Source organism: Lepus europaeus, chromosome 6, assembly GCF_033115175.1.
Source record: "Lepus europaeus isolate LE1 chromosome 6, mLepTim1.pri, whole genome shotgun sequence".
In the NCBI taxonomy this organism is placed as follows: Eukaryota; Metazoa; Chordata; class Mammalia; order Lagomorpha; family Leporidae; genus Lepus; species Lepus europaeus.
In genome coordinates this window covers 94,457,128-94,484,505 of record NC_084832.1, presented here as the reverse complement: position 1 = coordinate 94,484,505, position 27,378 = coordinate 94,457,128, and the positions used below count along the sequence as shown (strand labels likewise).

The window sequence follows — 27,378 nt, the reverse complement described above, 5'->3', positions numbered from 1 at the left end:
AATAAATAAATCAATCTTTTAAAAAAAAGAGTAAGGGAGCTTGGAAGTGTTGATGGGGCTGAGCACGTCACAGCACTAAGTTGGGGTGAAGTTAGGGAGAGCCCCATTCAGAAGGGGAGCATGGAATTTGCCAAGTGGATATCTGAGGAAGGAGTATTTGGGGTGTTGGAGAGAACTGGAACAAAGGGCTCAAGGGGTGTGTGTCTTTGGGGCTCTCATTCCCCTCAGTGTCGGAGACCAAGAAGGAACAATGTAGTTGGAGCACCTGTACCTGGCCATGAGGTCAGGGGTGGGGAACCTTTCTTCCACCATGAGCCATCTGGATAGCATCATTCGTGGGCCATACAAAATTATCAACTTAAAAATCCGCCTGCTGTGGATACACTGAATCTCAAGTCCTTCCTGCATTTGCCTTGGCAGGGCCAGACTGAATGCTTCTGCCTGCTTTCTGGGGCTGGTGATGTTCCCCACCCCTGCTGTAGGTCCTTGCTGATCGAGGAAAGGTCCTTGCTTCTTTCTAAGTGGAATGAGGAGCCACTGGTGGGTGCTGAGCAGAGGAGTGCTGTGACCTGACCTTTTGCGTGGATTGCTCCTAATGTACTGAGAGTAGCGATGGGGAGGGTAGACTGGGAGACCAACTACTGCAGCAACGCAGGCCCAGGTGGTGACAGTAGCAAAGCCAGGAGCCAGGAGCTCTCCCACGCGGGTGCAGGGGCCCAAGCACTTCTACTGCTTTCCCAGGCCATAGCAGAGAGCTGGATGGGAAGAGGAGCAGCCGGGACTAGGACCGGCGCCCATATGGGATGCCGGCACTGCAGGTGGCAGCTTTACCCGCTACACCACAGTGCTGGCTCCCTGAGGGGCAGGATTTCTAAGGAACGTTAGAAATTCAGTTTTTAGATACTCTGGGTTGCTCTATAGGACACTGCGGTAGAGTTGTCCGGTTGGCTGTAGTCTTGAAATCAGAGGAAAGGCCTGGACACACTTGATGCTGCACTGGCTTACCGGGGAGTGGACAGGCTCACCAGGGGAATGGGAGTGGATGTGGGCTTTAAAGGCAGGCAGGTGGAGGTTTTCCCTAATGGGGGACCAGAGGCCCCTCTGAAAGGGCTCCGGAAGCCCCACCGCAGGAGAGCCCGGGCCTGCAGGGGGTGCCCTGGAACTTACTGTGGATACAGCCAAGGATGGATGGAGGGAAGTGTTTGCTTCTCCGGGGAGGAGGGGTGCTTGATGGATTCTTGCCGGCGCGGCAGAAATAATTCAGGGAAGTAGGTAAGGCTATGCTCGCAGAACACGTGCTCGGCCGCCTCCCAGGAATGAGCAAACCTGGGTCTGCCAGTGCGTTCCGCCATCTGGGCACCGCTGCCTCGCCTGCGCGGCTCCGCCTCCTCTCTTCCCAGCCTCGCCGCTGTCACTTCTGCAACCGCTCTGATTATAATTGATGAAACAGAATCGCGGAATCACGGCTCATTTTGCCGTTTTGTTCCGTGGCCCGATCTGCAAAGAGACTCTGGCAGTCGGGCAAATTGTAGTCCCCCTTCTTGGAATTCCGCGCACAGAGGCCTTCCCCGCGTGGCCGGCCCCGCAGGGACGCGCCTGGGCCCCGAGGCTCCGGCGGGCCCCGGGGGGCCGCGGGCCGGCGTGGCGGGGCGCCAGGGGGGCGTGCCCGAGCCCCGGCCTCACCCCGCGCGCCTCCCGGGGACCCGCGCCCCTCGCCGGCCGGTGGGCGCAGGGGGCTGTCTCCGGCGGCGCAGCCGCGCGGGCGCAGAGCCGGTGCTCAACTTCGGGCTCAAGTCCGCCGCCGTGCGCCCCGCGCCGTGCGCCCGGCTGCCTGCGCGCCGCCGCCGAGGCCACATCTGGAAGCGTTCAGCGCGTCTGCCTCCCGCGGGCGGGCGCGGGCAGGGGCGGGCGGCGGCGGCGGGGCCGGGCTGGGCGGGAGGGAGGGAGCGCGGCGCTCTCGCTCGCTCTCTCGCGCCCGCCCGCCCGCCGCCGGTGTCTCCCTCTCCCTGCCTCTGCAGAAGCTGCTCCCTGCCAGAACGGCGCGCGGCGCGGCGCGGCCCGGAGCGGTGGCGGCTCCTCCTGCCTCCTCGCCTCAGGAGTTGGCGGCTCTTTTTGACAGAAGGCAGCCGAGCCGCGGCCTCGGGGGGCGGGGGTCTCGCCGCGAGCCGGCCGAGACGTCGGAGCCCCCTGCCGGCCCGGGCGGACCCCGCGCCGCCCGCCGCGGGGTCCCTCGCGCGCCCTCGCCCCTCCTTTGCGCCGCCTCGCTCTGTTTTTTCGAACGGTGTGGCCGCCAGAGGTGCGGTGCTCAATTCTTGGAAGGGGCCCGGATGTACCGAGGATGCATTGCAAGCTCACTAGAGGCGGCAGTAGTGGAAAGGAGCAGTTTTTGGTGTTTGATGCAATAATGGGCATCAGGTAATCTTCCGAAGGGAGGAAGAGCTGCTGCAGATCCACGGCTTCCTCGCGTTCTGCACGAAAGCCGCCGACCTCGGAGGAGGGATTAATCCAGACCCGCTCGGGGGCGTTTTTACGCTTCTTCCCCTTTGTGGCTGCTTCTCCTTTTGACACAATTTTTTGGTCCATGGTCAATGAGAATACGAGGATGTACATTCCTGAGGAAAACCACCAAGGTAAGGCTGGACCCCGCCGCCCAGCCGGGGCTCCAGCCCGCTCTCGCCGCCGTCTCCGCCCGGCGCGCTGCCGAACGGCCCCGGGGCTGCGGCCGCGAGGGGCGCCGGGCGGCGGGGAGCCCGGCGGGACCCGGGGCCCGAACCGCCGCGCGAGCCCGAGCGGAAAATCCCCGCCCCTCCCCCGGCCCCGGCGCCTCCGGAGCATGTGTTTCCTATGAAATTGCGGGCGAGGGGGGAAAAGTTCCCCAAGTGGCCGCCGCTGCCTCGCCGCCTCGCGTCGGTCGTGCTCGCCCCGCTGCCCGGCCGGCGGCGCGGGGGGGAGGGGGCGCGGGCGCCGCCGAGCCCCGGGGTCCCCTGGCCGCTCCGGGCGCGGCTGGGGGGCGCGCGCACGCACCTCACGCCAGGCCGGCGCCGCGCCCCCCGCCGCCCCCCGGCGTCCAAGGCTGCCAGGCTGCCGGGCCGCCGCTCGCTCCCCTGCGCCCCCTGCCCTGGCGGCGGTTCCAGGTGGCGGGTGGCGGGTGGGGGCGGGGGGTGCAGATGTGTGGCTCCGCGCGCCTCCCCCTCTCCCCGCCGACCCCCTCTCCCTCCTCATCCCCAGCTCACCTACACCCACCCGCCTCTCCGCACTGCCATTGACCCCCAGTGTGCCCACGCCTCGAGCCTTCTCACTGGGGCTAGCACCTGAGGATGGCAGCGGTTGGAATTCGGACGCGGTGTGGGCTTTGCTTTTCCATGTTTTAAGAAAATAATGAAAGGGTGGGACCGGCTCACGCGCCTGCACACCACTGCCCGGGGCGTTCTGAGCATTGCCGGCCTTGGCACAAGTGCCACCGGCCCCCAAGGTGATGGGGAAAGGCATCCAGGTAACTCCCCACTTTCTGGAAACTTTCTTCCCCCTCCCCCACATTAACAAGTGATTATTTTCGACATTGCTCAGCGAATGAGGCTGTGATGGGCTGTAGACGGCGTGGTCCCGCTGGGTGGCTTGCAGCCTCCAGCTGCATCTTTCTTCTTGGGGAGGCTCCCTCTGTCCCTTTGGGTGTAGCCTCTCCTAGGTCCTCCCCCCCCCCCCCCCCCAGCCTCCTTGCCTGCACACTGCCTCTCCATCTCTTCCCTGAATGTCCGTGGCTGTTGCTTTCTGTTCCTTCCCAGGGTGCTTGCAGGGGGACCTGCTGAGGACCAGGCTGGAGGGAGGAGTCGTGTCTAGGTCTCTTTTGTCCACCCTCCTGCTTGCTTTTGCTCCCATCTCGACTGTGTGGGGACAGGAGCATTCCCCCTGAGAGTCAGGAGCTGCCAGCCATCCTGCCTGCCTGCTTTCTGTCCATCCATGAGACTGATTCTGGGTCCAGTCCTGGGTCTCTGTGCTTTCCAGCTTGGGTGGCAGCGTGGGGCTTCTGGCTCCCTTTGGAGGAATAGAATCTTATCAACAAGGGACCTGGGGAGTAGGGTGAGCCAGGGACCTGGGGAGTAGGGTGAGCCAGGGACCTGGGGAGTAAGGTGAGCCAGGGACCTGGGGAGTAGGGTGAGCCAGGGCCTTCGGGTCACAGGGGCAGCTTCCATCGGTGGATTTCTCCTGGGCCCCCGTGGCTCACCTGTTCCCCTGTGCCTTTCCTAGCTGATGGAGTAGTGGATAGGAAGGAGGGAATGAGACACAAAAGAAGGGGGGCATTTTAAAGAGTGAGGATGGGTTACTTCCCCCCAGGTGCTCCAAGACTGCCCGCTCTGCCCACCTCCCCATCCTGAACAGCCCTGGGGAGAGCTCAGTAGTGCTGTCCCAGCCGTTACTACCGACGGCAGTGTGCTGTGGTTCAACAGTCACTCACATGATGATCATCCGGAATAGTTTACCGGGTTTCCCCTTAGTAGAAGGCGAAGCCCCTCCTTAGCCCATCTCCCTTACTTGGATTCTTTCCTTCTGCCCCTTAGTCTCTCCCCACTACCCTGACTCCACATAGGGAGCAGACACTCAAAAGTAGGAGTGCCCACCTGGGAGAGGTTCTGGAGAAAGATGGAGGGAAAGGGAGAAAGCCAGCGGGTGGCCTGGAGCTCTACCTTTGAGCAGCAAAACGCTATGGCAACCTGAATTGTGCTTCTCTGCCTGGGAGCTGCAGTGGTTATATAATTCACGGGAGCAAGTTTGCCTCCACTCCTAGATGCGGTTCTGGGTGAGAGAGCACCGGGACCCTTGTCCGTCCCCTCGACCTGGGTTGGTTGGCATTGCCCAGGTTTTGTTTTTGGAGAGGAGGATGATGATGGAGGTGGAGAGGATGGACCAAGAAGAGCATACGTGTTTACCATGTTGGGGTTGCTGTGACTTCAATAACTAAAGGGGATGAAACATAATTGGGGGTTAGAGTGTTAGGAGACAGAGAAGCGGGGAGCCCCATGGTGGCCGCAGGTCAGTAACGGTGACCAAACTAAGGAGCAGAGGGCCCAGGAGGTTGCCAGTGGGGGGGCTGTGTTTCTCATCTCACTTGCAGGCACTGAGTGCATTAGGCTGCCTCCCCCTCCTGCTTCTCTCTCTCTCTCCCCCTCCCACCCCAAGTGGTTTGAGTGTCAGGCCGTGGAGACTGGAGGCGAGTATGTTGGAACAGCCTGGAAGGACTGGCTTCTGACCCTGGGTTACAGGCCCGGGTGGCACACTCGAGCCACGCCTCACCTCGGGTGCTCTATCTGCTCTAGTTGCACGCCAGCCTCCCACTTTTCTGGGCTGATTTTCCGTGGCAGGCTCCAGCTAGCAAATGAATTTCTTAATAGTCAACGATTTACCAAATAAAACGTCAGAATGTCCCTTATCTGCTGGAGACAAGGCAGAGGGGAGAAACATGTGTTCTGGGAGTGGAAGACACACTGTGCTTTTCTTTTAACTACTTAGCAATGCAGCAGAATAGTAATCATCATAATAAAGTAATAATAATAATGATCACGGTTAACTCTCGTTACAAATGGTCAGAGAACAATGTTGCCTGCGCCTCGGCTTTTGTGGGTAATAGAAAGCTTGGCGTTGGCTTCTCTATCTCAGGAGGAGTGCATGAGGGAAGCCAGGGAAAAAGGCTGTTAAGAATCAAAACATTGTTCCTAGTATTCCTCAGGCACTTTTGAATGTATCGTAATATGACATGATGGGCGATATTAAAAAGAGTCAATTCTCCTTATTTCCGTGAAATACGTGCTAACAGTATTTAAGGGCCTGGCTGTAGACACACGTGCACATGCTGAATATGAAACGTTATTTTAAAAAGAGTGCAGGGGGCCTTCAGGTGCCTGGGGCTTACAGAGAGGAGCACTGATAGTGCAGTCTCCTTTGACTTTGGACATTGCTACCTCATATTCATTGGAGACCTGTTCTGGACAGGTAGAGGCTACAGGTATAGTATTTTGCAAAAGAAGTGAGCCATAAGCCCCCTGGAGCCGTGTCTAGATGACTTAGGACTCCTCCAGTTTTCTACTTAAAGCTGCTCGAGATGGCTTCTTCTGTGAATAGGATCTGTTGGAGGACCAGACTGAATGCATATGCTGAGGTCCTGCTGATCTTTGGACTTCCTAAGCCTTGGTTCCTACATGATTGAATGCCTGTGAAGGAGTGAGTGTCACCCTGGCAAGGTCTACAGTGCATGTGACTTCTGCCTCTCCCAGTAGGTGGCGCTACAGGGCTTAGGAGTCAGGAAAGGGGCTCCAGGGTCAGTCTGGCGAGGAAAGATGTCGGGATTTTGGAGACGGGTTGCTGCGAGAGCTGTGCCTCTTTGACCAGGCCCAAAGCTGCCCAAACACCAGTGTGTGGTTCCATGCTACCCCATATACCAGCAGCCCTCACGATGTTAGGGAGGGGCCCAGATCCTTTGGTGACCTTTCGATCCTTGGGATTTCTCCCGCTGCATGCCCCTCCCCACCTCTCCTCAGTATCCCTAGCACGGGGAGCTCTGGAGCCTCGAAGCAGCCTTTTGGGTGAGGAGCTGAACCTGGTAGGGCTGTCTGTTGATTTTACCCCTGCTTTGCCATGGATGGTTCCTCAGCCCAGTGGAGATTTGTGAGGGAAAGTAACCTACGGAGTTCAACCCTTGTCAGCTCGTAGACAAGGAGGCATCTTCCAAGCCTTATTAGGGATAAAGTCAGGTCAACATCTTGGTTCCCTTTGCAGCTGCGTCTGCCCGGGTCTCCTGCTGGGTCGCGGCAGAAAAGCTCTGGAGACCTAGCTTAGAAGTGATTGAGCTTGTTCTGATTTCCAGTGGTGTCTTCCAACCCTGGCATTCTCTTTGCTTGCCCTGTCTTCCCTAGGTTTTCTTAGCCATGAGGCAAGTTCCCTGAGGCCTGAGAAACCCTAGCCACCGTGGTGGGAGTGAGTGAGCGGCTGGCAGCACTTGCTTCTGTCTTCAGCAATTCTTCCTCCAACTCTTCCCTTGCTCTGCCCCTGAGATCAGAGGGCAGCATTCAAACTCAGGACAGGATTTGATTTTCAAATATGGATGAGTGAAAGGTGCTAGACTGTTTGGAAAATAACCTGGAGACCGAACAACAAAACTAATTAACAAAATAATCACACTGATTTTGCCAGTTTCTCAATTCCTTCCTCACTGTTGCCTGGATTCGTGCTGGGCATTGTGGAGGAGGGCAGAAGATTAAATTTTTTTTAAAGGCACGGATAATTGTTTTGCGAAGTATCAGGTGCTAAATATTTAGCGACATAAGTGCTAAACATTCTGATAATGAAGCAGCACTCTCAGTCATGGCTGTCGGTATAAAAATAATTTAGTAAACACCTGTTTACATGTACTTCAGGGTTAGAGGAGTAGAAAGCAAGTGAAAGTGACAGGTCCCTCTGGGAAAATGGAATGTTTTCCAGGGCTGTCTCAAAAGCCAGGCAAGTCCCAGTCAACTGGACCCACTGCAGAGAAAGCCCAGTGGGGAGCCTAACGCCCAGGCTCCAGGGGCAGGTGTAACAAGTCCCGAGTACACAGCAGGGTTTCCTGACCCAGTGTAGACGTGGGCCTGGAGCGTTTCAGCAGACCGTGGTGCTTTCCCAGTCAGGAACCCCTGGAGGCTGCTTATGGCAAGACAGTAAGTGGGGCCCACTTGTGTGCACTGTGTGCACTGTGTGGGTGGGATCCCAGCTAGGGGCCTGGGAGTGGCCTCACAGAGCAGCAGAGTTGTCAGATGGCTGCAGATCTGGGGAGCAGGGGTTATAGGAGATCGGGGGAGCAGGAGAGGACCCATGGACTGGGGTATGTTGGGGGAGTTTGGGGAGCGGGTTATAGGTCACTGGAGTTCTCAGTGATACTTGTGAACTGACCTGAGCTTAAGAAGGGATTTAAGGAACATAAGGAGAGAAGTTTGGGGCTGATGTTCAGGAGTCAGAGGTTGAAAATCGGCTCTTACTTCACAGGGCCCAGGAGATGAAAGGGATAGTTGATCTGACCTGAACGGAGGGTGAGGAAGAAACCAAACCCCTCAGACCCTCCCCTCCCAAACCCCACAGAGAGGTACCTACCATAGCACGTTGACTAACGTGATCTTCTTGGGTTGCATTGTGTGTGTGTGCTGGTGGGGGGTGGGTGATGCAGGGAACAGAGACAAGCAGGTAGAGACAGAAGAGAGAGAAGAGGAGAGGAAAGTTCTGGACTCTTAGAGGAATTTATCAAACGGATAAATGCAATATCTCTTTGGGAATTTTTAAAAACATTTATTTATTTATTTGAAAGGTGGACTTACAGAGAGGGAGAGGCAGAGAGAGAGAAAGAGAAGTTTCCCATTTGCTGGTTTAGTCCCCAGATGGCCACAATGGCCAGGGCTGGGCCAGACTGAATCCATGAGCCAAGAGCTCCATTTGGGTCTCCCACATGGATGCAGGAGCCCAAGCACTTGGGCCATCTTCCACTGCTTTCCCAAGTGCATTAGCAGGGAGCTGGATCAGAAGAGGAGCAGCTGGGACCCAAGCTGGTGCCCATATGGGATGCTGGTGCTGCAGGCAATGGCTTAACCTGCTGTACCACAGGGCCGGCCTCCTCTCTGGGAATTTACTTCCTAGGGTTAGAACCTCGTATGGGTAAAGGAACATTAGGGACAAGCTCTATTTCCATGTGAGAAAATGGAGGCTCCTAAAAGGTCCACGGACAGGGATTTGACTAAAAATATGGTCTTCAGTCTGTTTATTCTCCTGCCTCTTCTTGATAACACTTGCTGTGTGTTTTATTTTCATGTTTTATTTGAGAGACAGACAAAGACAGACGGAGTAAGCTTCCATCCCCAGTGTGGTCCTCAAATGTCTGTAATGGCCGGGTTGGGTCAGGGCGGTTCTGGGAGATGGGAACGCAATGTGCGTCTTGCAGATGGGCGGCGGGAGTGCAGTTGTCAGGGCTGCCACTGCTGCCTCCCAGGTCGTTCAGTGGCAGGAAGCTGGAGGCAGAGCCAGAGCCAGGAATGAAACCAAGGACTCTTATGTAGCATTTTGGCAGCTTAACTGTTGGGTCAAATGCTTGTTCCTTGGTGCAGGTTAAGGAAAGCAGTGCTGAGTGTTTCTGGTTAAGTGTTGTTTGACAAGCTTCTCAACCTGTCTCTACTTTCCCAGTTTTGTCTCCACCTTTGTTTTGCTTTAAAATCATTTCTGAGAGGATAGATTTAAGAATAGAATCAGGATGGGGAGTCTGCCATTGGACAGGTGTAGAAAGAATTCCTCAGACTGATTTCTTAAAGTAGAAGTTCACATGTGTCCTCATGAAATTCCTGTGAAGTTCAGATTACTATTTTGTCTGTAAGCAGATCTGCCTCTGAGTCTTTTTCATTTACTCGCTTCCTTTCTGCCCTGATCTTGGCTTGTTTCACCCTCTTTGGCGGGGTGGTGGGTGGTGGAGTGGAGATGAGAAACTGAGCTGTGCGGTAGGACTTCCCTTGGCGGGCTGTTAGGAATTCTTCCTGGACTGGCCAGCTCTGCTGTTGGCCAGGGCAGGAAGACAGAGATTAGCTCCTCAGTAGGAGCCACAGGGATGTTCAGGTTGCTGCTGTCCAGGGGACTCATTGCCCTGGACTCTACCTGTGTTGGGTAGACAACTGCTTCTTCCAGTCTTCTTGTCAGGGTTGGTCTCCTGTTCCCAGGCCTGGTGGTTTAGATTTGGCCCATGAAAAAGAGTTCACCTCGGCCCTTCCTCTAGCATTGCCACCATCCCCACGTGTTTTGTGGTTGTTGTTGGAGACTCTTCGAAGTCATCTTCTAGAAACTGGAAGGCATTTGAGGCTGACTTGGTTTAGTTTTAAGATGGGCCATGAGCCACATGCTTAGAGATGTGGCCTCTAGGTTCCCTGGAGGAAGCCACCATCGCAGAACACAGTGTTGCTATAATTTCATGAAATATTCAAGTCACCAATTTGCCAACAGGGGTTTCTTTTATTACACTTGGCTACACTTGGCATTGCCCGCTTGAACCTAGTGGAAAGGAAAATAAAATAATCTTGTCTTCCGTCCTTTAGAGAATCAAGCCAAAATCTAGACAGTAAATGAATGTTCTCCCCTGTATTGCCTGTGGGCAGAAATGTTGACTTGATTACTCAATTAAGCTCTGTTTACTTTATAACCATTGTGCCATGTTTAGTCATTTATGTTGTTGTTTTCTTTTCTTCCAAAATAGTCCATGTTGGATTAAAACCTTTCAAAGAGATTGGTTAGCAAAAGTCACAAAGTAAGTGACTAAATAAAAATAAATAAGGCTGTAGCTAGAGAAGTGATTTGGGGTACATTCTTTGACTTGATCGCTGGGAGTTTTGAAGGAATCAGGTCTCACCTTTTCACCTGTAAACTGGGGATAAGCATACTTAGCTGGTCAACTTCCCAGGGTCACTATGAGGTTTGAAATGGGAGAATGCCTGGGAATCGTGGTGTACACAAAGTTACTATTGCTGCCCTCCTCAGAGAGCAGAGTGGCAGAGTTTGAAAAAGCAGCTCTGGAAAACACCACTTTCCCAACACTGCACACAGCTCTGCAGGTGTTGTTGGAGGGCTGACGTTACTCCAACTCTGAAAGATAAAGTTGTAAAAACTTTGAGAAACAAGATACTAAGTTGGTCCGGTTGCTAGCAGTGCAATCAAGGAAGAAGTGAAAACGTTGGCATAAAGTCCAGTGGTTTCCTTGATAGTTGTCAGCCTGCCTCTGGCCAATAGGGTTCCAGGACTGCCAGAGGAGCAGAAGCAGGACCTGTGTGTGTGTGTGTGTGTGTGTTATGTGTCTGTGCAGGTTTCCAAGGCCCTGGAGCTGTCCACCTGCTGTGCTGCCCTCTCACAGCCACGGTACCTGGCTCACTATCTTCAGCCTCAAGCATACCTTTCGTGGGCTGAGTACCTGTGGATAGGACCACTGAGTGTGCAGCAAGGACACCACGTGGGCATTTTCCAGCCTGAATTCCCCAAACCTAAACACAGCTTTCGGGAGAACAGAAAGACAGACTGCATGGAAAAGAAAACTTAGTTTCAAAGAAGTAAATGTTGACTTTGGAAAATAAACTTTTTTTCTCCTTTAAATCGGGAAAGTGCTGGATGTTTGTAGATGAAGAGGGAGTAGTTCCACACAGCTCCTTAGACACTTATCAGAACTCAGAAGGAATAAGTTCAGGTGTCCCACAGCATGGTGGGATGACTGTGGTTCACAATTACCTAGTATATATTTTAGGAAGAACTTGAAAGAGCTTTAATATGTGGCATAACTAGCCTTTCGTTTCCCCAGGCAAGAAGATCGTCATCAAGAAGTATGCTGGGGAACTTGTGTTTCACTTTGCACTCTGCTTTCCTCTTTGCCTCTGGTTCTGTGCTCTGTGGAGCCATACATGCTTCAGTGTTTGTTATAAAGAAGAAATTGTATTGAGGTATCACATCCACTTTTATGTTTTAGAATGGGGCAGGAGAAATTGCTACCATTTATTGTTCTGGATGCTTCATGTGCTTGATATAATTTCATCCTTATACCAATCCTGCGAAGTGGATATTAATGACATTTTCAGATGCAGAAACTGAACATGTTAAGTAATATGACCAAGGTCCCCCAGACAGTATTGGAACTGAGAATTAAATTTAGATCTCTTGGACTTACAAAACATTTATGCTTTCTATTATTCCTCTAGTTAGGTGAGAGTAGAGAAAAGAACCCATTCCCTGTACATATTGGGAAGACTACCTTGTCCTAGCCTTTTGGAACATTGCTTAGATTTGCTTTGTTGAACCATCTGCTCCTGATGGACAGGTGTAGTGGATAAAGATCTGAATACTTGTTCTTAATGGCTACGATGTGGTTACTCTGCAGAGCCCCTACTCCTGGTCTCATCCTGTAGTCATTCACTCAATCCCATGGCTCTGCCAGGGCTCTCAAGGGTTCTTCAGGTCCCTCTGTCAACCTTCTTGGAGCACCTGGGCCAGTAAGCCTTATCATGATGCGGTCTTACTTTACCACCCATTCTTGGGATGTTTCCTCAGTTATCTCCTTCTGGAAAATAGGTTCTCAAACAAGATTCCAGGCAGTGCAGGAAACCATCCTGGCAGTGGAGCTCCCTGTACTTCATGCATTATTGTGTATTTTTTTCAAAGATTTATTTATTTACTTGAGAGGCAGTTACAGAGAGAGAGAGTTCTTCCTCTGCTGCTTCACTCTTCAACTGAGTGTAACGGCTAGAGCTGGGCCAATTCAAAGCCAGGAGCCAGGAGCTTCTTCTAGGTTTCCCATATGGGTGCAGGGCCCAAGCACTTGGGCCATCTTCTACAGCCTTCTCAGGCCATCAGCAGGGAGCTGGATCGGAAGTGGAGCAGCCGGACTTGAACAGGTGCCCATATAGGATGCTGGCGCCACAGGTGGATGCTTAACCTACTCTCACAGCGCCAGCCCCTATTGTGTATTTATTTTTAAGTAGCTTTGTTGAGTTATAAATCACATACCATAATAGTCATCCTTTTAGTGTCAGCAATTATATGGTTCTTAATGTTTTTATAGAATTTTGAATCCATCACCTCTATTTAGTTCTTAAACATTTTCATCATCTCAAAAAGAAACTCTGTACTCACTGATGGTCACTCTTTATTTTCCACTCCCTCCAGCTCTTGGGAACCCTGAATTTGTTTTTTTTTCTTTTTTAAAGATTTATTTATTTATTTATTTGAAAGGCAGAGTTACAGAGAGAAAAGGAGAGAAAGAGAAAGAGAGATCCTCCATTCACTGGTTCACGCCCCAAATGGCTGCGACAGATGGAGTTGGGCTGATCCAAAGCCAGGAGCCTGGAACTTCCTCTGGGTCTCTCACATAGGTACACTGGCCCAAGGACTTGGGCCATCCTTTGCTGATCTCCCAGGTGCATCATCAGGAAGCTGGATTGGAAGGAGAGCAACTGGGTCTTGAACTGGTGCCCATATGGGATGCCACTGTTGCAGGTGGAGGCTTAACCCATTATGCCACAACACCGCCTCCCCTGAATTTACTTTCATCTCTATGAATTTTTGTGCTTTATTGATAGCAATAGTAATTTGACAATTTCACCATGTAGTGTAATTGTTGGCAATGCATCTCATAAATTTCAGCCCTAGGTATGTTGTAATCTGCATGATAAATCATGGTGTTAGAAGTACGCATTATTAGGCACCTGGGTGTCATTTGGAGAGAATCAAGTACTTCTTTTCAAGTATATGGAAAGTAGTTTTAAGATTTTTAAAAATTATATTAGAAAAGCTAGGTCTTTTTAAAGACCTAGTAAAGGTTGAAGAAGATGTGATTTTTGATTCTTTTTTTTTTTTATAAATTCTGTATTCATGGTTGATTCTTCTTTTTTTTTAAGATTTATTTTATTTATTTGAATGATGGGGTTACAGAGAAAGGTATTAACAGAGAGGTCTTCCATCCAACTAGTTCACTCCCCAAATGGCCGCAACGGACAGAGCTGTGCCGATCCAAAGCCAGGAGCCAGGAGCTTCTTCCTAGTCTCCCACATGGGTTCAGGGGCCCAAGGACTTGGGCCATCTTCTACTGCTCTCCCATGCCATAGCAGAGAGCTGGATTGGAAGTGGAGCAGCCAGGACTAGAACCGGTGCCCATATGGGATGCCAGCACTTCAGGCCAGGGCTTTAACCCGTAGTGCCACAGCACCAGCCCTGATTTTTGATTCTTAATGTATTTTTCGTTGTGGTAAAAAATTGTGTTATTATAACCACTCTTTTTCAAAAGGTTTGGTTATTTATTTGAAAGCCTGAGTTAGAGAGAGAGGGAGAGACAGAGGGAGGGATCTTCCATCTGCTAGTTCACTCCCCAAATGGCTGCAATGGTCAGGGCTAACCCAGATTGAAGTCAGGAGCCCCAGTTGAGTCTTCCAAATGGACAGCAGGCACCCAGACACTTGGGACTCTTCTGCTGATTTTCCCAGGCCGTTAGCTGGGAGCTGCATTGGAAGTGGAGCAGCCAGGATACGAAGTGATGCCCATGTGGGATGCTCATGTCACAGGTGGTGGCTTAACCTCCAACACCACGGTGCCATCCTCTTTTATAACCATTTTTAAGTTTCCAGTTCAGTGGCTTCAAGTATATTCACAGAATTGTGAGGCCATCACTGCCATCTATTCCAAAAACTTTAAAAAAAAATCACCCCAAATGGAAACTCTGTACCCATGAAGCAATAACTCACCACTCCTGTTTCCTCAGTTCCTATCTGTATGACCTCTCCTCTTCTTGGTACTTCGCACCTGTCCTTTGAGTCTGGTTTCCTTAGCATAAGGCTTTCAGGATTTATCCGTGTAGCGTGTGTTGGAATGTTGTCCCTTTTTATGGCTGAGTAATGTCCCGTTCTAAGCCTGTACCACATTCTGTTGGCAGACACTTGTGTTGTTTTCACTGTTTGGCTCTTGTGAATGACACAGCAGTGAGCACTGGGCACACAACTAGCTGAGTGAGTCCCCGTTTTCCGTTCTTGCAGGTGTGGACAGGAGTGGCATTGCTGTTCTCAATGACATCGTTTCAGTTGTTAGGGCCTGCTTGTGCAGCTCCCCAAGTTTGAGTCCTGTGTAGGTGAGAAGACAGTCTCTGGAAATTCCACTGTGTCATTCGTGAGGATCTAGTATTTCCTCTGACTTCCAGTACCTAAATCAGAAATTTTACTTGATGGGGTGTTTAACAGTCCAGCAGCTGCCTTTAGACAAGGAGTGACTGATAATATCCACGTTCCAAGAACAGCGCGGGCCCGTACGTCCAGTTCATCTTTCTTTTCTGTGCTGACTGGACTTTGTAACTCGACAGGAAGTAGGTGTTTGGCTCTCTCTGTGCCTCCCTGGCCTGTGCGTCTTGTCCAGGCCCACGGCTGCCTGTGGACAGACATGTTCAACCTGGGAAGCGTTGGGACTGTGGAGAGGATGGCTGCCTCAATGTGTGGTAGGGACCAGACCTCTGTAGAACTTGCGGGAGGCTGCTCTGAATGCCCGCCTTGCCCCAAGTGTGGCTGAATTGAGTAGGGGCCTCCGTGTCCAGCCTTAAAACTACCTTTTGGGAAAAAGGAGCATCCCTTGGCTCTTACCTGCTGCTCACACAGCTGTAGTCTAGCAGCAGGAGAAGGACAGTAAACAGTGAGAGGGAGAGAATGGGGCAAAGAGGAGAGAGAAGGTGGTAGCAGGCAGTGAGGAGCGAGGGGAGATAGCAACATGCCCTTTGCTATGGATTGATGACTGCAGTAAACGACTCTGGCAGCCCTGTTCCACTTGTGGGAGGGTTGTGTTTTTGGTAATCATTTTACTTATAAGTCATATTCCCGACTGCGTTTCTAAGCCTGCTGATCTGAAGCAGAAATAAACACACACATTGTTGTCTTGGCTGAACCCACTCATCAGAGACCTGGGCACAGGGATGAAGATGCCCAGACTTCTGGCGGTTGTGGGAAGCCAATGCACATTAATCCATCTCTCAGAAAGTTCCTCTCATGTGGGCTCTGCCTTCACGTCCCCTCCATGGTCCTGCTTACAGCTGTGGCTTGGCCAGTGACCACAGCTGGAGCTGAACAACGCTTCCTCAAGGTCGAAGCTTCTGTCCCATGTCTGGCTGCTTGAGACGTTCTGAGGACCCGAGCTCCACATCTGAGTGGAACACAGTGACTCAGACCTCATATTTGGTCTGCAGTGGATAGGATCTTGTGCCTCTGTTTTTCAATTATTTAAAAGGCAAAAATTTTTGACCTATGCCCAGCTGTCTGAAAGACCAGGAGATAAGAAGCCTTTCCCGGGATAAATTGACTGTGAAATGCCTCTGAAAAGGAGGTGTCTCGTGCCAGTTGTGATAATAACAACCCTGAGTAGTATCCCTCTCCCTCTACCCCCCAGAACTGAATGTTAATCGTTAACACAAAGTTACTGAGCATCTGCTCTCTGTAAGGCAGTTTGCTCACACGATTTCTGGAGCAGCAGGACTTCAGGATCCCAATAATCCCTTTCTTTAAGGAGTTATAGCCACATTCACAGACACAGAGATAATCACAATTGTGATAAAAGACAGAATATGCTTGGTGTTACGAAGAGGTGAAGGACATCAAAAGAAGGGTGATGATACAGTCGTGTGGGAGCTTTTCATCACCTTAACTAAAATGCCTGAGAGAAGCTATAAGGAAGGAAGAAGGGTTACCTCATGTTTTTGTTGGTTCACAGTCCAGTATCAGGTGGCCACACTGGTCTGCTGTTTGATGAAGGTGGTGGATGTCAGAGTGCATAGGGAGAGAGGATCACATGGTGAGCCTAGAAGCAGAGAGAGAAGTTGGGCTAGACATGGCTTATATGACCAACCCTCTCTTGAAAGCTGTCTTCCAGTGACCTAAAGACCTCCTACTAGGCCCGCCTCTCAGATGCTGTGATTGGATCAAGCCTCCACCTTCAATCCATCAACCATCAACATTAATCCATTGACCATTAATATGAGTTTGGGATTAAACGTCTGTATGAATTGATGTTCAAATCTTGTTCAAACCATAGCAAGTCAGCTGGAAAACACGGAGGAGTTATTTATGAGGTGGTGATATGGCTGAACCTCGAAGGGTGGGCAGAAGTGGGATAGAGAAGAGGGGTGAACTTCCCCAACAGGAAGAATGGAATAGTCAGTGATGTAGTGACAGGAATATGTGTTGGATCTTAACAGCATCAGGAGTGGAGTTTGGCTGCAGCACAGATTATGAGTTGGGTGAAGTAGTGGGGGAAGGCTATTGACTAAGCAGATCTGGAAGGAGGCAAGTAGGCAGTAGGCCAGAGATGGGAGTGAGGGAGATTCAACCCAGCAAAGGAGGTGGGAGTCTGTCTTTGGAGACAGACAGGGTTAGCACAAGATGAGAAACTATAGCATGGTGTTGGAGTGGGGAAGCCGAAGAGGGGCTGTTAGGGGTCTCAGGTAAGTCCTGATCCTGAAAAGATGAGGAGACTGAGCTGAGGATCCTGAGTCTTCTCGGGACAGTTTTCATAGGGGACTTGGAGTCTGAATCTTCTCACTGTCCCTATGTATATGAGTTATTCATCAGAATAGCTGGTTGGCCCCTTGAAGCTCTGAATGTAGGTGCAGAGGGCAAGGAGACTTTCTTTGGGAAGCATGTGAACAGAAGATAGCAAGCTGGGGCACTGGGTGGCTGGGGAGACTTAGGGTCGTGGAGGAGGAAGTGTATTGTGTGTTTGCATGTGTGTGTGTGTGTGTGTATGTGTGTGTTAAGGGTAGGCATACGAAAACAAACTTTACTGGCTTTGTAATTTGGCCTCTCGAGGGTCTTCTGGGCACTAGACACCAAAGCAGAGAGTCCATGGCCTAGAGACCTGAGGTCACGTCAAATACACAGATGGAAGGAAGCAGTGATGGGAGGACTTGAGTGGAGGTGAGGGTCAAACGTTAGGCTTTTCACAGACTGTCTTGGGCATCTGCGACTGAGAACTTGCGCTGCTAGTCTTAGTCATGGCGCAGCGGTAGAGAGGAGCAGTGTTCTGGGCAATTCACATGGGAAGTGCCAACCTTGAGGTATACCTGGAGAGAACTTACCTCCATGCTCTTCTCCCCTCTGTCTCCCTCCACCCTCTCATCCCCAATCCACACCACGTCCAGCTTCCCAGCCTACGAGAACTGGCTAGCCTTCATAGAGTGTTAAGCCTTTTGATTTTATACCTTTACAATTATATCAGGATATCAAATTCCTGAGAACAGAGCTTTTGTTTCTTTTTCTGAACCTCTCTCCCCTTCTAACCCTATGACAAAAATGTTAGAAACCACTGGAAAATCTCAGGTTGGATCCTGTTGGAGCTTTGCAATATTTGAATTTCCCTGTAATCAAGAAAAAAGTTATCTTGAATGTTTTGTGGAAGGATAAGAGTTTTTGGTGCCAAGGCTAAGAACACCCTTTGAATGCCACGGAAATCTACTTTGCTGGGCGACTCTGAGTTTACTCTTGGTGCAGGAAGGAGTTAATGACCAGGAGGCACTGCCCTAGTCCATGTCACATGTGCAAGGAACTCTGTGGGGATCTGGCAGTGTTGGACTGGAGGCCTTTCCAGGGGTGGCAGGAGGAGCAGTGGCTGCCCCAGGTCACTGAGTTGGGGAGGCCAGGCTCCTGCATTTCCATTCAAGTTCCTTGCACTGGCCAGGCTCTGGATCAAAGAAGGCCAGTTTCATTCTTCTGCACTGGCTTTATTCCAAAGAGCGGCACCTTGTTGATTTCTAAGTCATAGATGCCAATTTGCATGTTGTTGAGAATGGAGTATTAGGCTGTCACGCTGAGATGCACAGACAGTCCAGGGACCGCAAGCCATTGCCTTTTTTGTGCTGCTCTTGGCTAGAACAGCAGCCCCAGTCCTCTGTCTGCCTTGCCCACAAACGGTGTGTGCTGACAGCCCGCGTGGGAGTCGGCATGGCTGGCCCTGTGGCCACCATTTCACTTTGTCTAGCCTCATCTGGAAAACCTACTTGCAGAGTTTGGCCTTATTCTGATGAACCTCAAGGGCAGCAGTGACCCCAGTGTGATCTCTTGCTGGGCCTGGGCAGCAGAAAGCTTTGGGACTTTTCCTTTTTTCCACTCCAGTGAAACTTGGGGCAGAATGGAATGTTTTCCTCTGAGGGTATCAGTTGTGGAATGAACTCAGAGTCCAGATGGACAGGTTTCCTCACTCCCAGCTGCTGTCGTGCTCCAGACAACTGCTCCTTGGTGTTTCTTTAGAGTTCGCCTTGCCTTCCATAAAATGAAGGAGAAAAATGCCGAAGAAGAAAGTGACCAAAAGCAAGATATTCTTGAGTTGGGTGGAGCAGTAGAATGGGCTGGCGTCCCTGAGTGGTGGACCCTGCTCTTCTGGGGTTCCGGATATCCACGGTATCTGTTCATGCATCCTTGCCCCAAGACTGGCACAGCTTAGGCTCCTAAGCGATTATTCCTAGGTCATGGTCAGTCTGAAAGGGAGAGGATAAAGTAGCAATAAAGGCTATCTAACTTGTGTCTTCTAGGCTCAAAAGTAAATGAAGAGAAATTTTAAGCCAGAGACTCTGACGGACAGGTTCCTGTAACACTTGAGGGCCTAATGATTACAAATTCTTTGATTTGCAACTGCATGTGTGTGTGTGTGTGTGTGTAGCTGTACATCCATACATGTAAGAGAGAATTTAGCAATAGTGCATGTGTGAGAGATAGAAAGGAAGAAGCAGAGAGGAGGAAAACAGTGTGACTTGAAACCCTGAAAATACCATGTTGTCCCAATGTGTGGCCATACCTGGGAACAGGGGATCTGTATTTAGGTCGACCTCTGCCTCTTGCTTTGGCATTTTGCTTGAAGCATTTAACTTCCTCAAGTCTGTAGTTCTGAATCTGTCACCTCCTTACCCCTTGTAAGAATCTGTTCATTTTTTAAATTCTACTAATGAATGAATATTGCAAAGGAACTGCTTCAAATACAAATGCTCCTCAACTTAGAAGAGAGTTATATTCCAATTAACTCATTGTAAATAGAAAATGCCGGGAGCTGAAAGTGCATTTAATACAGCTAACCTTCCAAACATCATAGCTTAGCTTAGCCTACCTTAAATATGCTAAGAACAGTTGTATTATCCTACATTTGGGCAAAATTATCTAACATGAAGCCAATTTTATAATGAAATAGTGAATGTCTTAAGTGATTTGTTGAATCCTACACTGAAAGAGAGCAGCAGAATGGTTGGATGGATACTCACCATTAAAGTGCACAGTTGAAAGCACACTGGGCCTGAAGAAAGGTGGAGGCATTGAGCTGAAGTTAATTGCTGGATGATAGGGAGGCTGCTGTGGCAGGGCTGTCCATTTCTGACTAGAGCTGTGGCTCACTGCCACTGCCTAGCATTGTTAGAGAGGATTACTCCAGGTATCACTAGCCTGGGAAAAGGTCAAAATTCAAAATTCAAAGTATGGTATCCACTGAGTGCCTATTGCTTTCACAATGTCATAAAGTCAAAAGATTGTAAGTTGAAGCATCACAAGTCAGGGGCCATGAGTATAGGAGGAGAAAACATTGTGTCACATAAAGAAATTGTCGTGTAGGCTCAAAGATGTAAGGTATATTTCCAGTTTTACACTATGAAAGACTGTCTTGGGAGTGGCATAGGAAGAGTATAAAATCCTGCTCTACAACTTAAAAGTAGCACCTGGGAAAAGGAGCTTTTGTATCAAAGGCCCAGGCATGCCCTGGGTGTCCAGGGCCTTGTAGTGGAACCACAGAGTGCTCATCTTGAGATGGAGGTCCTTTCTCTTACCTGAAGTAAGAAGTCACATGGGCAGAAGCTTTATTGCATCTTGGCATTCCTTAATGGCCTATGCAAGGTAAACTTTCTCTTTGTCTTAAATTGTCCTCCTTCTCCTCCTTCTCCTCCTCCTTCTCTCTTCTCTCTTCTTTGATTTATTTTATTTATTTGAAAGGCAGAGTTGAGAGAGAGAGAGAGAGAGAGAGAGATACAGAGATTGATCTTCCATCCCCTGGTTCATTCTGCAAATAGCTACAATGGACAAGGCTGGGCCTGACTGAAGCTAGGAGCCTGAAACTCCATTCAGGTCTCCCACATGGGTGGCAGGGGCCCAAACACTTGGGCCACCTTTCACTGCTTTCCCAGGAGCATTAGAGGGAGCTGGATTGGAAGTGGGATGCTGGGGTCACAGGCAGTGGCTTAATCTGCTATATCATAATGCCGGCCCCTGGTCCTCACTCTTAAATGATGGTGTAGTCAGGCATAGGTTTCTGTGTTAGCAGTTATCTTTCCTCAGCAGTTTGAGGCTCCTCCAATATCTTGTGGACACTGTTGTTGCTGATGAAAAGTTTGCTCTCTTTCCACATGAGTAATTACAATTTTGATTTTTAAAAATATATTCTTTTTGTCTTTAGTGTATCAGTTTTTCCATGCTGGGTTTATGTGCAGATTAAAAAAATCTTGCTTAGACTTGGCGATATACTTCCGTCTAAGGATTCATATTGTTCACTAGATCCGAAAGATTCCTTGTCATTATCTTTTCAAATATGGGCTCTTCCCCAGTCTCTTTATTTTATTCTTCTAGAACTCTTAATGATTAAAACACATATTGGAGTAATTAAAAATTTTATGGAAAATGGAATTGAAAGATAAATTTAATTTGGTGCAACAATTTTTGAAATGCATACATAATGTGGGGGGTCTTTTAAAAGTTCATGGAAAATGCATAATATGAAAAAACTAGTCATAGATTTCAAAATTTTTTATAACAATATAAATACCTTTAATTACACTTCCCATGAACTTTTGGAAGTTCTTTTATATTGATCTTCCTCATTTTTTTAAAAAAAGTTTTATTTTTTTTATTTTTATTTTTTTTGACAGGCAGAGTGGACAGTGAGAGAGAGAGAGACAGAGAGAAAGGTCTTCCTTTTGCCGTTGGTTCACCCTCCAATGGCCGCTGCGGTTGGCGCTCTGCGGCCGGCGCACCGTGCTGATCCTATGGCAGGAGCCAGGGGCTTATCCTGGTCTCCCATGGGGTGTAGGACCCAAGCACTTGGGCCATCCTCCACTGCACTCCCTGGCCACAGCAGAGAGCTGGCCTGGAAGAGGGGCAACCGGGAGAGGATGGGTGCCCCGACCGGGACTAGAACCCGGTGTGCCGGCGCCGCAAGGCGGAGGATTAGCCTAGTGAGCCGCGGCGCCGGCCGATCTTCCTCATTTTACCCTGTCTTTTAAATGCTCTTTCATATACTATATTTCATTATCTCTCTTTGTTACATTCTGGGTAATTTCTATCATTCTGTCTTCCAGTTTACTAGTTTTGTCTCATTTATATCTAATCTGCTATTTAACCTTTAAATGTGTTTTTATTTAGGTGATTTTTATTTCTTTAAAATTAACTTTTGTTCTTTTTCAAATACTTGGGCTTTTTCATAGAGTATGTTTTTCTCTATGGTTTCTATCCTATATTTTAGATTGTTAATTTCTTTTAAAGATTTATTTATATATTTGAAAGGTGGAGTTACAGAGAGGCAGAAGCAGAGAGCAACAGAGAGGTCTTCCATCCTCTGGTTCACTCCCCAATTGGCCACAATGGCCGGAGCTGCACCAATCTGAAGCCAGGAGCCAGGAGCCTCTTCTGGGTCTCCTACGCAGGTGCAGGGACCCAAGGACTTGGGCCATCTTCCACTGCTTTCTCAGGCCATAGCAGAGTGCTGGATCAGAAGTGGAACAGCCAGGACTCAAACCGGCTCCCATATGGGATGCCAGCACTGCAGGTGGCAGCTTTACCTGCTACACCACAGGGCTGGCCCCAAGATTGTTAATTTTAAAAAACATGTATTTATAGCCTAATTCAGATTATTTTGGCTCTTGGGGAATACTTACCCTGTCTGGTGTGCCCATGGCTGTCACTGATGGTGGGTCATTTCCTTCTCTGGCACACACATTTTGCATCTGACTCATCTTCATTGTACTTTCTCCTCCATCAAGTTCTTTTTTTTTTGACAGGCAGAGTGGACAGTGAGAGAGAGAGAGAGAGAGAGAGAGAGAGAGAGAGAAAGGTCTTCCTTTTCCATTGGTTCACCCTCCAATGGCCGCTGCAGCCGGCGTGCTGCGGCCAGCGCACCGCTCTGATCCGAAGCCAGGAGCCAGATGCTTTTCCTGGTCTCTCATGTGGGTGCAGGGCCCAAGGACTTGGGCCATCCTCCACTGCACTCCCTTGCCACAGCAGAGAGCTGGACAGGAAGAGGGGCAACCAGAACAGAATCTGGCGCCCCGACCGGGACTCAAACCCGGTGCGCCAGCGCCGCAGGCGAAGGATTAGCCTATTGAGCCGCAGTGCCGGCCTCCTCCATCAAGTTCTAAGCAGTGTGGAACTATTGTTACAGTGCTGTTTCTCATTGGCTTCTGGTGGGTATTCTTTGTGGTTTCACTGATCTGGAAACAGTTTTTGAGATGTGCTTCTTAATATGCAGTGCCCACAGCATACTGGTCCTATATTTTGTCATGAGAGTCATTTTCCACACCCACGATCTAGGTCAGAGATGAATGTAACACAGGTGTAGACTGGCCCGAGTTTCACCTGCACACAGGAAACATTTGAGCTTTTCTCCCCTTGTTGTGTTCAGACTCACTTGGTTGGATCACCGTTTCCTGTTCTTTGATGTAATCTCAGGCCTATTTAGCTTTCCACTCACATTCATTATCAGAGAAGTCTCATGTCAATAATTGGGACTCATTTTACAGATATTAAAAAAGCTCAGTCTAATCTGCTAGAGGCTCTAATTTTATCTTTTAGAAAAAAATCATTTATTTTAACTTTATTTGAGAGGAGAAAGAGAGAGAGAGAGAGAGAGAGAGAGAGAGAGAGAGATGGAGAGAGATTTTCTGTCTGTTGGTTCACTCCCTAGATACCTGCAACAGGGCTGGTTCAGGCTGAAGGCAGGAGCCTGAAACTCAATCAGGTCTCCCAAGCAGGTGGCACTTAAGCCATCACACTGCTGCTTTCCAGTGTATTAGGAAGCTGGATGGGAAGTGGAACAGCCAGGACTTGAACTAGGCACTCTAGTGTGGGATGTGGGCATCCTAAGTGTTGATTTAACCACTGCACTAAACGCCCACCCTCCCAGTTTCAACTTTAAATATTATTTCATTTTAGGCCTTATCCATGGATTACACATTTGTGTGGGGGAAGAGAGTTGGAGCCTGATTTTGCTTCCCTTCTTTGGGCTTGTCTTTCCTTCCCTTGCTTCTGGATCTTCAGAAATAGGCCAGAGGAGAGGGACTGGGAGGAAGAGGGGCTGCCATCTTTATCCCTGGAGTGGTTTTTGCCCGACAATGACTGGGAGTCCTGCTGGCTGCTACGGTAGCTGTCCCAGTAGTGGCTCTTTCCTAGGCACCTCTGTGGTTTCACTGACGATCCCCATGTTTTTCTTTATTTCATTCTATTTTTTTTAAAGATTTATTTATTTACTTGAGAGGCAGTTACAGACAGAGAGAGGGAGAGACACAGACAGAGATCTTCTATCTAATGGTTCACTCCCCAAATGGCTGTTAACAGCTGGAGCTGGGCCAATCCAACGCCATCAGCCAGGAGCTTCTTCTGGGTCTCCCACACAGTTGCAGGGGCCCAAGGATTTGGGCCATCTTCTACTGCTTTCTCAGGCCATCAGCAGGGAGCTGGATCAGAAGTGGAGCAGCCGGGACTCAAACCAGGACCCATATGGGATGCTGGTGCCGAGAGTGGCACCCCCCCCCCAACCCCGTGGGGTCTTTTATGGTGTGGGTGACGTGATCTCTTCCAGACTCTCACAAGCTCTTTCTGCTGCGGCAGCAGGAACACTTTCAGAGGCTTGCATCCAACTCTTTCCACCTCATCCACTCAGCAGAGACCCTACTCTACTCAGTTGAGAATTGGAGTTGCAGGCTGCTGCCTGCCATCTCCCTTTCTCCCTGCCTTGTCAGCACAGCTGCTCTAGTTAGCTTCCTGCCCAGTCTTCAGGTGCCGTCTCTTGGTGTGTGTGCACCTTCTTGGCTAGGGAAGATCTGGCTTAAGGCTTTCCTGGGAGTGTATCTCTGCTGGGGTACATAGGAGTGTCACTTAGTGGGTGTCAGGCCAGGAAGTGAGAAGCTGGTCTGTTTTTTTGTTGGCAACCCCATCTCAAGAAGTGCTCCTCTTGGAATGCAATTCCTTTGGCTTGGGAGGAGTGGGGCGGAAGCTCTAAGTCCACACCTGCAGGCCTCCAGGCCTCCTAATTTTCTGGACTTTTTCTTGTGTAGGCTGGATGGGCAGGTGGAGGGAGTGCCAAAGGACCATCCTGGCTCCTCCTAGTCCTGTCACCAGCTATCTGTCCAGTGCTGCTGCTGCCTGAGGGCTCCCGGTCACTGACTGTTCTTAGGTTTGTGGCTTCAGCTGTAATTCTAAGACACATAAGGAAATCCCGACAACGTCTGCATACCTCAGTTTTTCTATCTTTCCCTTGGGCAGATGGGTGAAGGTTTTAGAGCCCTTTTGCTGGGTGCACTTGTTCTGGGTTCCTGGCCTTGTGCAGGATTCCAGTTCCAGCTTCTGTTTCGTGGACTGCCATGGCTGTGTCTCCCGTCCCACGGAGAGCTTTCCGCCCCAGGCCTGGCCCTCGGGCCTGTAATCTGCACTCATCCTCTGGACTGTCACAGCTTCATCACCTCTGCCGCTCTCTCAAGGTCCACATTTTCTTTTCTTTCCTGGCCTAAGGTATTCCCTTTCCTCTGTGCTCAACTCCTAGTATTCAGCATTCCTATGTGTTGTAAAGAAAATAAATCCTCCATTGTTTGGTGGTCTAAGTATGGCCTGCTGTCTTGCCAGGACTGGACATTTGCATCTGTTTTATAGACCCCCTTCTATTTCCATCACGGGATCATGTAGAGACCACTGGGATGAGAGTGTCCATCTGCTTTGACGATATTGATCCATTTACAAGGAAGGGGTGTTGGTGGGTATGCCTCTACCGATTGGTTACACAATTCTCCCTTGAACTGGACATTTAGCAAAACGAGGCTTGTAAGGAGAACTCTCGGAGGCAGTGTAAAAGGTGCTGTTTAAGAGCTTGCATCCACCCACTGATTGCCTCTCGTTCGTGGAACCTAGTCACTTCTACTCTGTCCAGTGGAATTTACTGATTTACAGAGTATTTCAAGCTTTCACGATGTTACTCCACTGTTTCTTATTCATAATATCATTTTGTGTGAGAAGTATACATTAGGTCTACATTAAAATATATGTTTGGAGGAGTGGGTAAAGCTGCTGCCTGCAACACCAGCATCCCATATGGGTGCGAGTTTGAATCCTGACTGCTCCGCTTCCGATGCAGCTCTCTGTTATGGCCTGGGAAAGCAGCAGAAGATAGCCCAAGTGCTTCGGTCCCTGCACTCACTTGGGAAACCCAGAAGAAGCTCCAGGTTCCTAGCTTCAGCCTGGCCCAACCCTGTCCATTGCAATCATCTGGGGAATAAATCAGTGGATGGAAGATCTCTTTGACTCTCAGTCTTTCTCTCTCTCCCTGTAATTTTGCCTTTCAAATAAATAAAATAAATCTTACAAAGAAATAATATATATATATATATTTGGTACATTAGATGTCTCTTAGGAAAATTAGGTATATACTCATTCTGCTATTTTTGCTTAGGGAATCAAAGAACAGACTATCAATCATCAATCAATCAATCAATCAACCAGTGAGTTTGGCACTGTAATAGCCACTTGGCAGAGTGTGTAAGCAAGCATAACCGATTTTGACAGCCATGTCTAGGTGTCTACTAGGTACTAGACAGGCAGCACTAGATGTCCTGATGAGTGAAACAGCTGGGCATCTGCCATCCTGTGCTCGCAGTGGGGCCACTGGCTGAAATGGCAGTCCAGTATCTCAGTGGTGGCAACATAGTCCATTGTTACATTCATATGAGGGTATTTCAAAATGTTCATGGAAAAATGAAATTAAAATATAACTCTTTTGGTGCAAACAATTTAAAAATCTATACATAGATAAATCTTCCAGAAAATGCATGTTATGAAAAAAGCATGCATGGATTTCAGATTTTTTTGCCAAAATAAACTTATCTTTTTAAAAAATTATTTATTTGAAAGGCAGAATTGTAGAGAGAGAGGGAGAATCCTCCATCTGCTGGTTCATTCCACAAATGACCACAATGGCCAGAGCTGAGCTGATCTGAAGCCAGGAGCCAGGAATTTCTCCCAGGTCATTCATGTGGGTGCAGGGGCCCAAGCACTTGGGCCATCCTCTGCTGCTTTCCCAGGCACACTAGCAGGGAAATGGACTGGAAGTGGAGCAACTGGAACTCAAACTGGTGCCCATATCAGATGCCAGCCACAAGCTCTACCTGCTGCACCATGGTACCGGCCATAATAAACTTACCTTTTTTTTTCAAGATTTATTAATTTTTTTGAGAGAGGTCTCCCATCCACTGGTTCACTCCCCAGATGACTACAATGGCCAGAGCTGTGCTGATCCGAAGCCAGGAGCCAGGAGCTTCTTCCAGATCTCCCATGCAGGTTCAGGGGCCCAAGCACTTCTACTGCTTTCCCAGGCCATAGCAGAGAGCTGGATGGGAAGTGGAGCAGCCAGGACTAGAACTTGTGCCCATATGGGATGCTGGCACTGCAGGTGACAGCTTTACCTGCTACGCCACAGCACTGGTCCCTAAACTTATCTTTTTAAAAAATTATTTAAGAAGCAGACACACACACACACACACACACACTGGGGGACAGAGAGAGAGAGAGAGAGAGGGAGAGAGAGATTGAGTTCTTCTTTATTGTT

The 27,378-nt window shown here is 49.5% G+C and overlaps 1 protein-coding gene across 17 annotated transcripts in view; it reads left to right on the top strand.

Moving 5' to 3' along the window:
• The first annotated feature begins 2,265 nt into the window (after window positions 1-2,265).
• The window catches only part of CACNA1C (calcium voltage-gated channel subunit alpha1 C), a 631,672-nt gene continuing 606,559 nt past the window's right edge, over window positions 2,266-27,378 (top strand). For all 17 annotated transcript variants that reach the window (XM_062194587.1, XM_062194598.1, XM_062194596.1 and 14 more), the window contains exon 1: window positions 2,266-2,630. In XM_062194587.1, coding sequence (XP_062050571.1) covers window positions 2,582-2,630 — 49 coding nt within the window. In that variant the 5' untranslated portion in view covers window positions 2,266-2,581. The remainder of the gene's footprint in view (window positions 2,631-27,378) is intronic.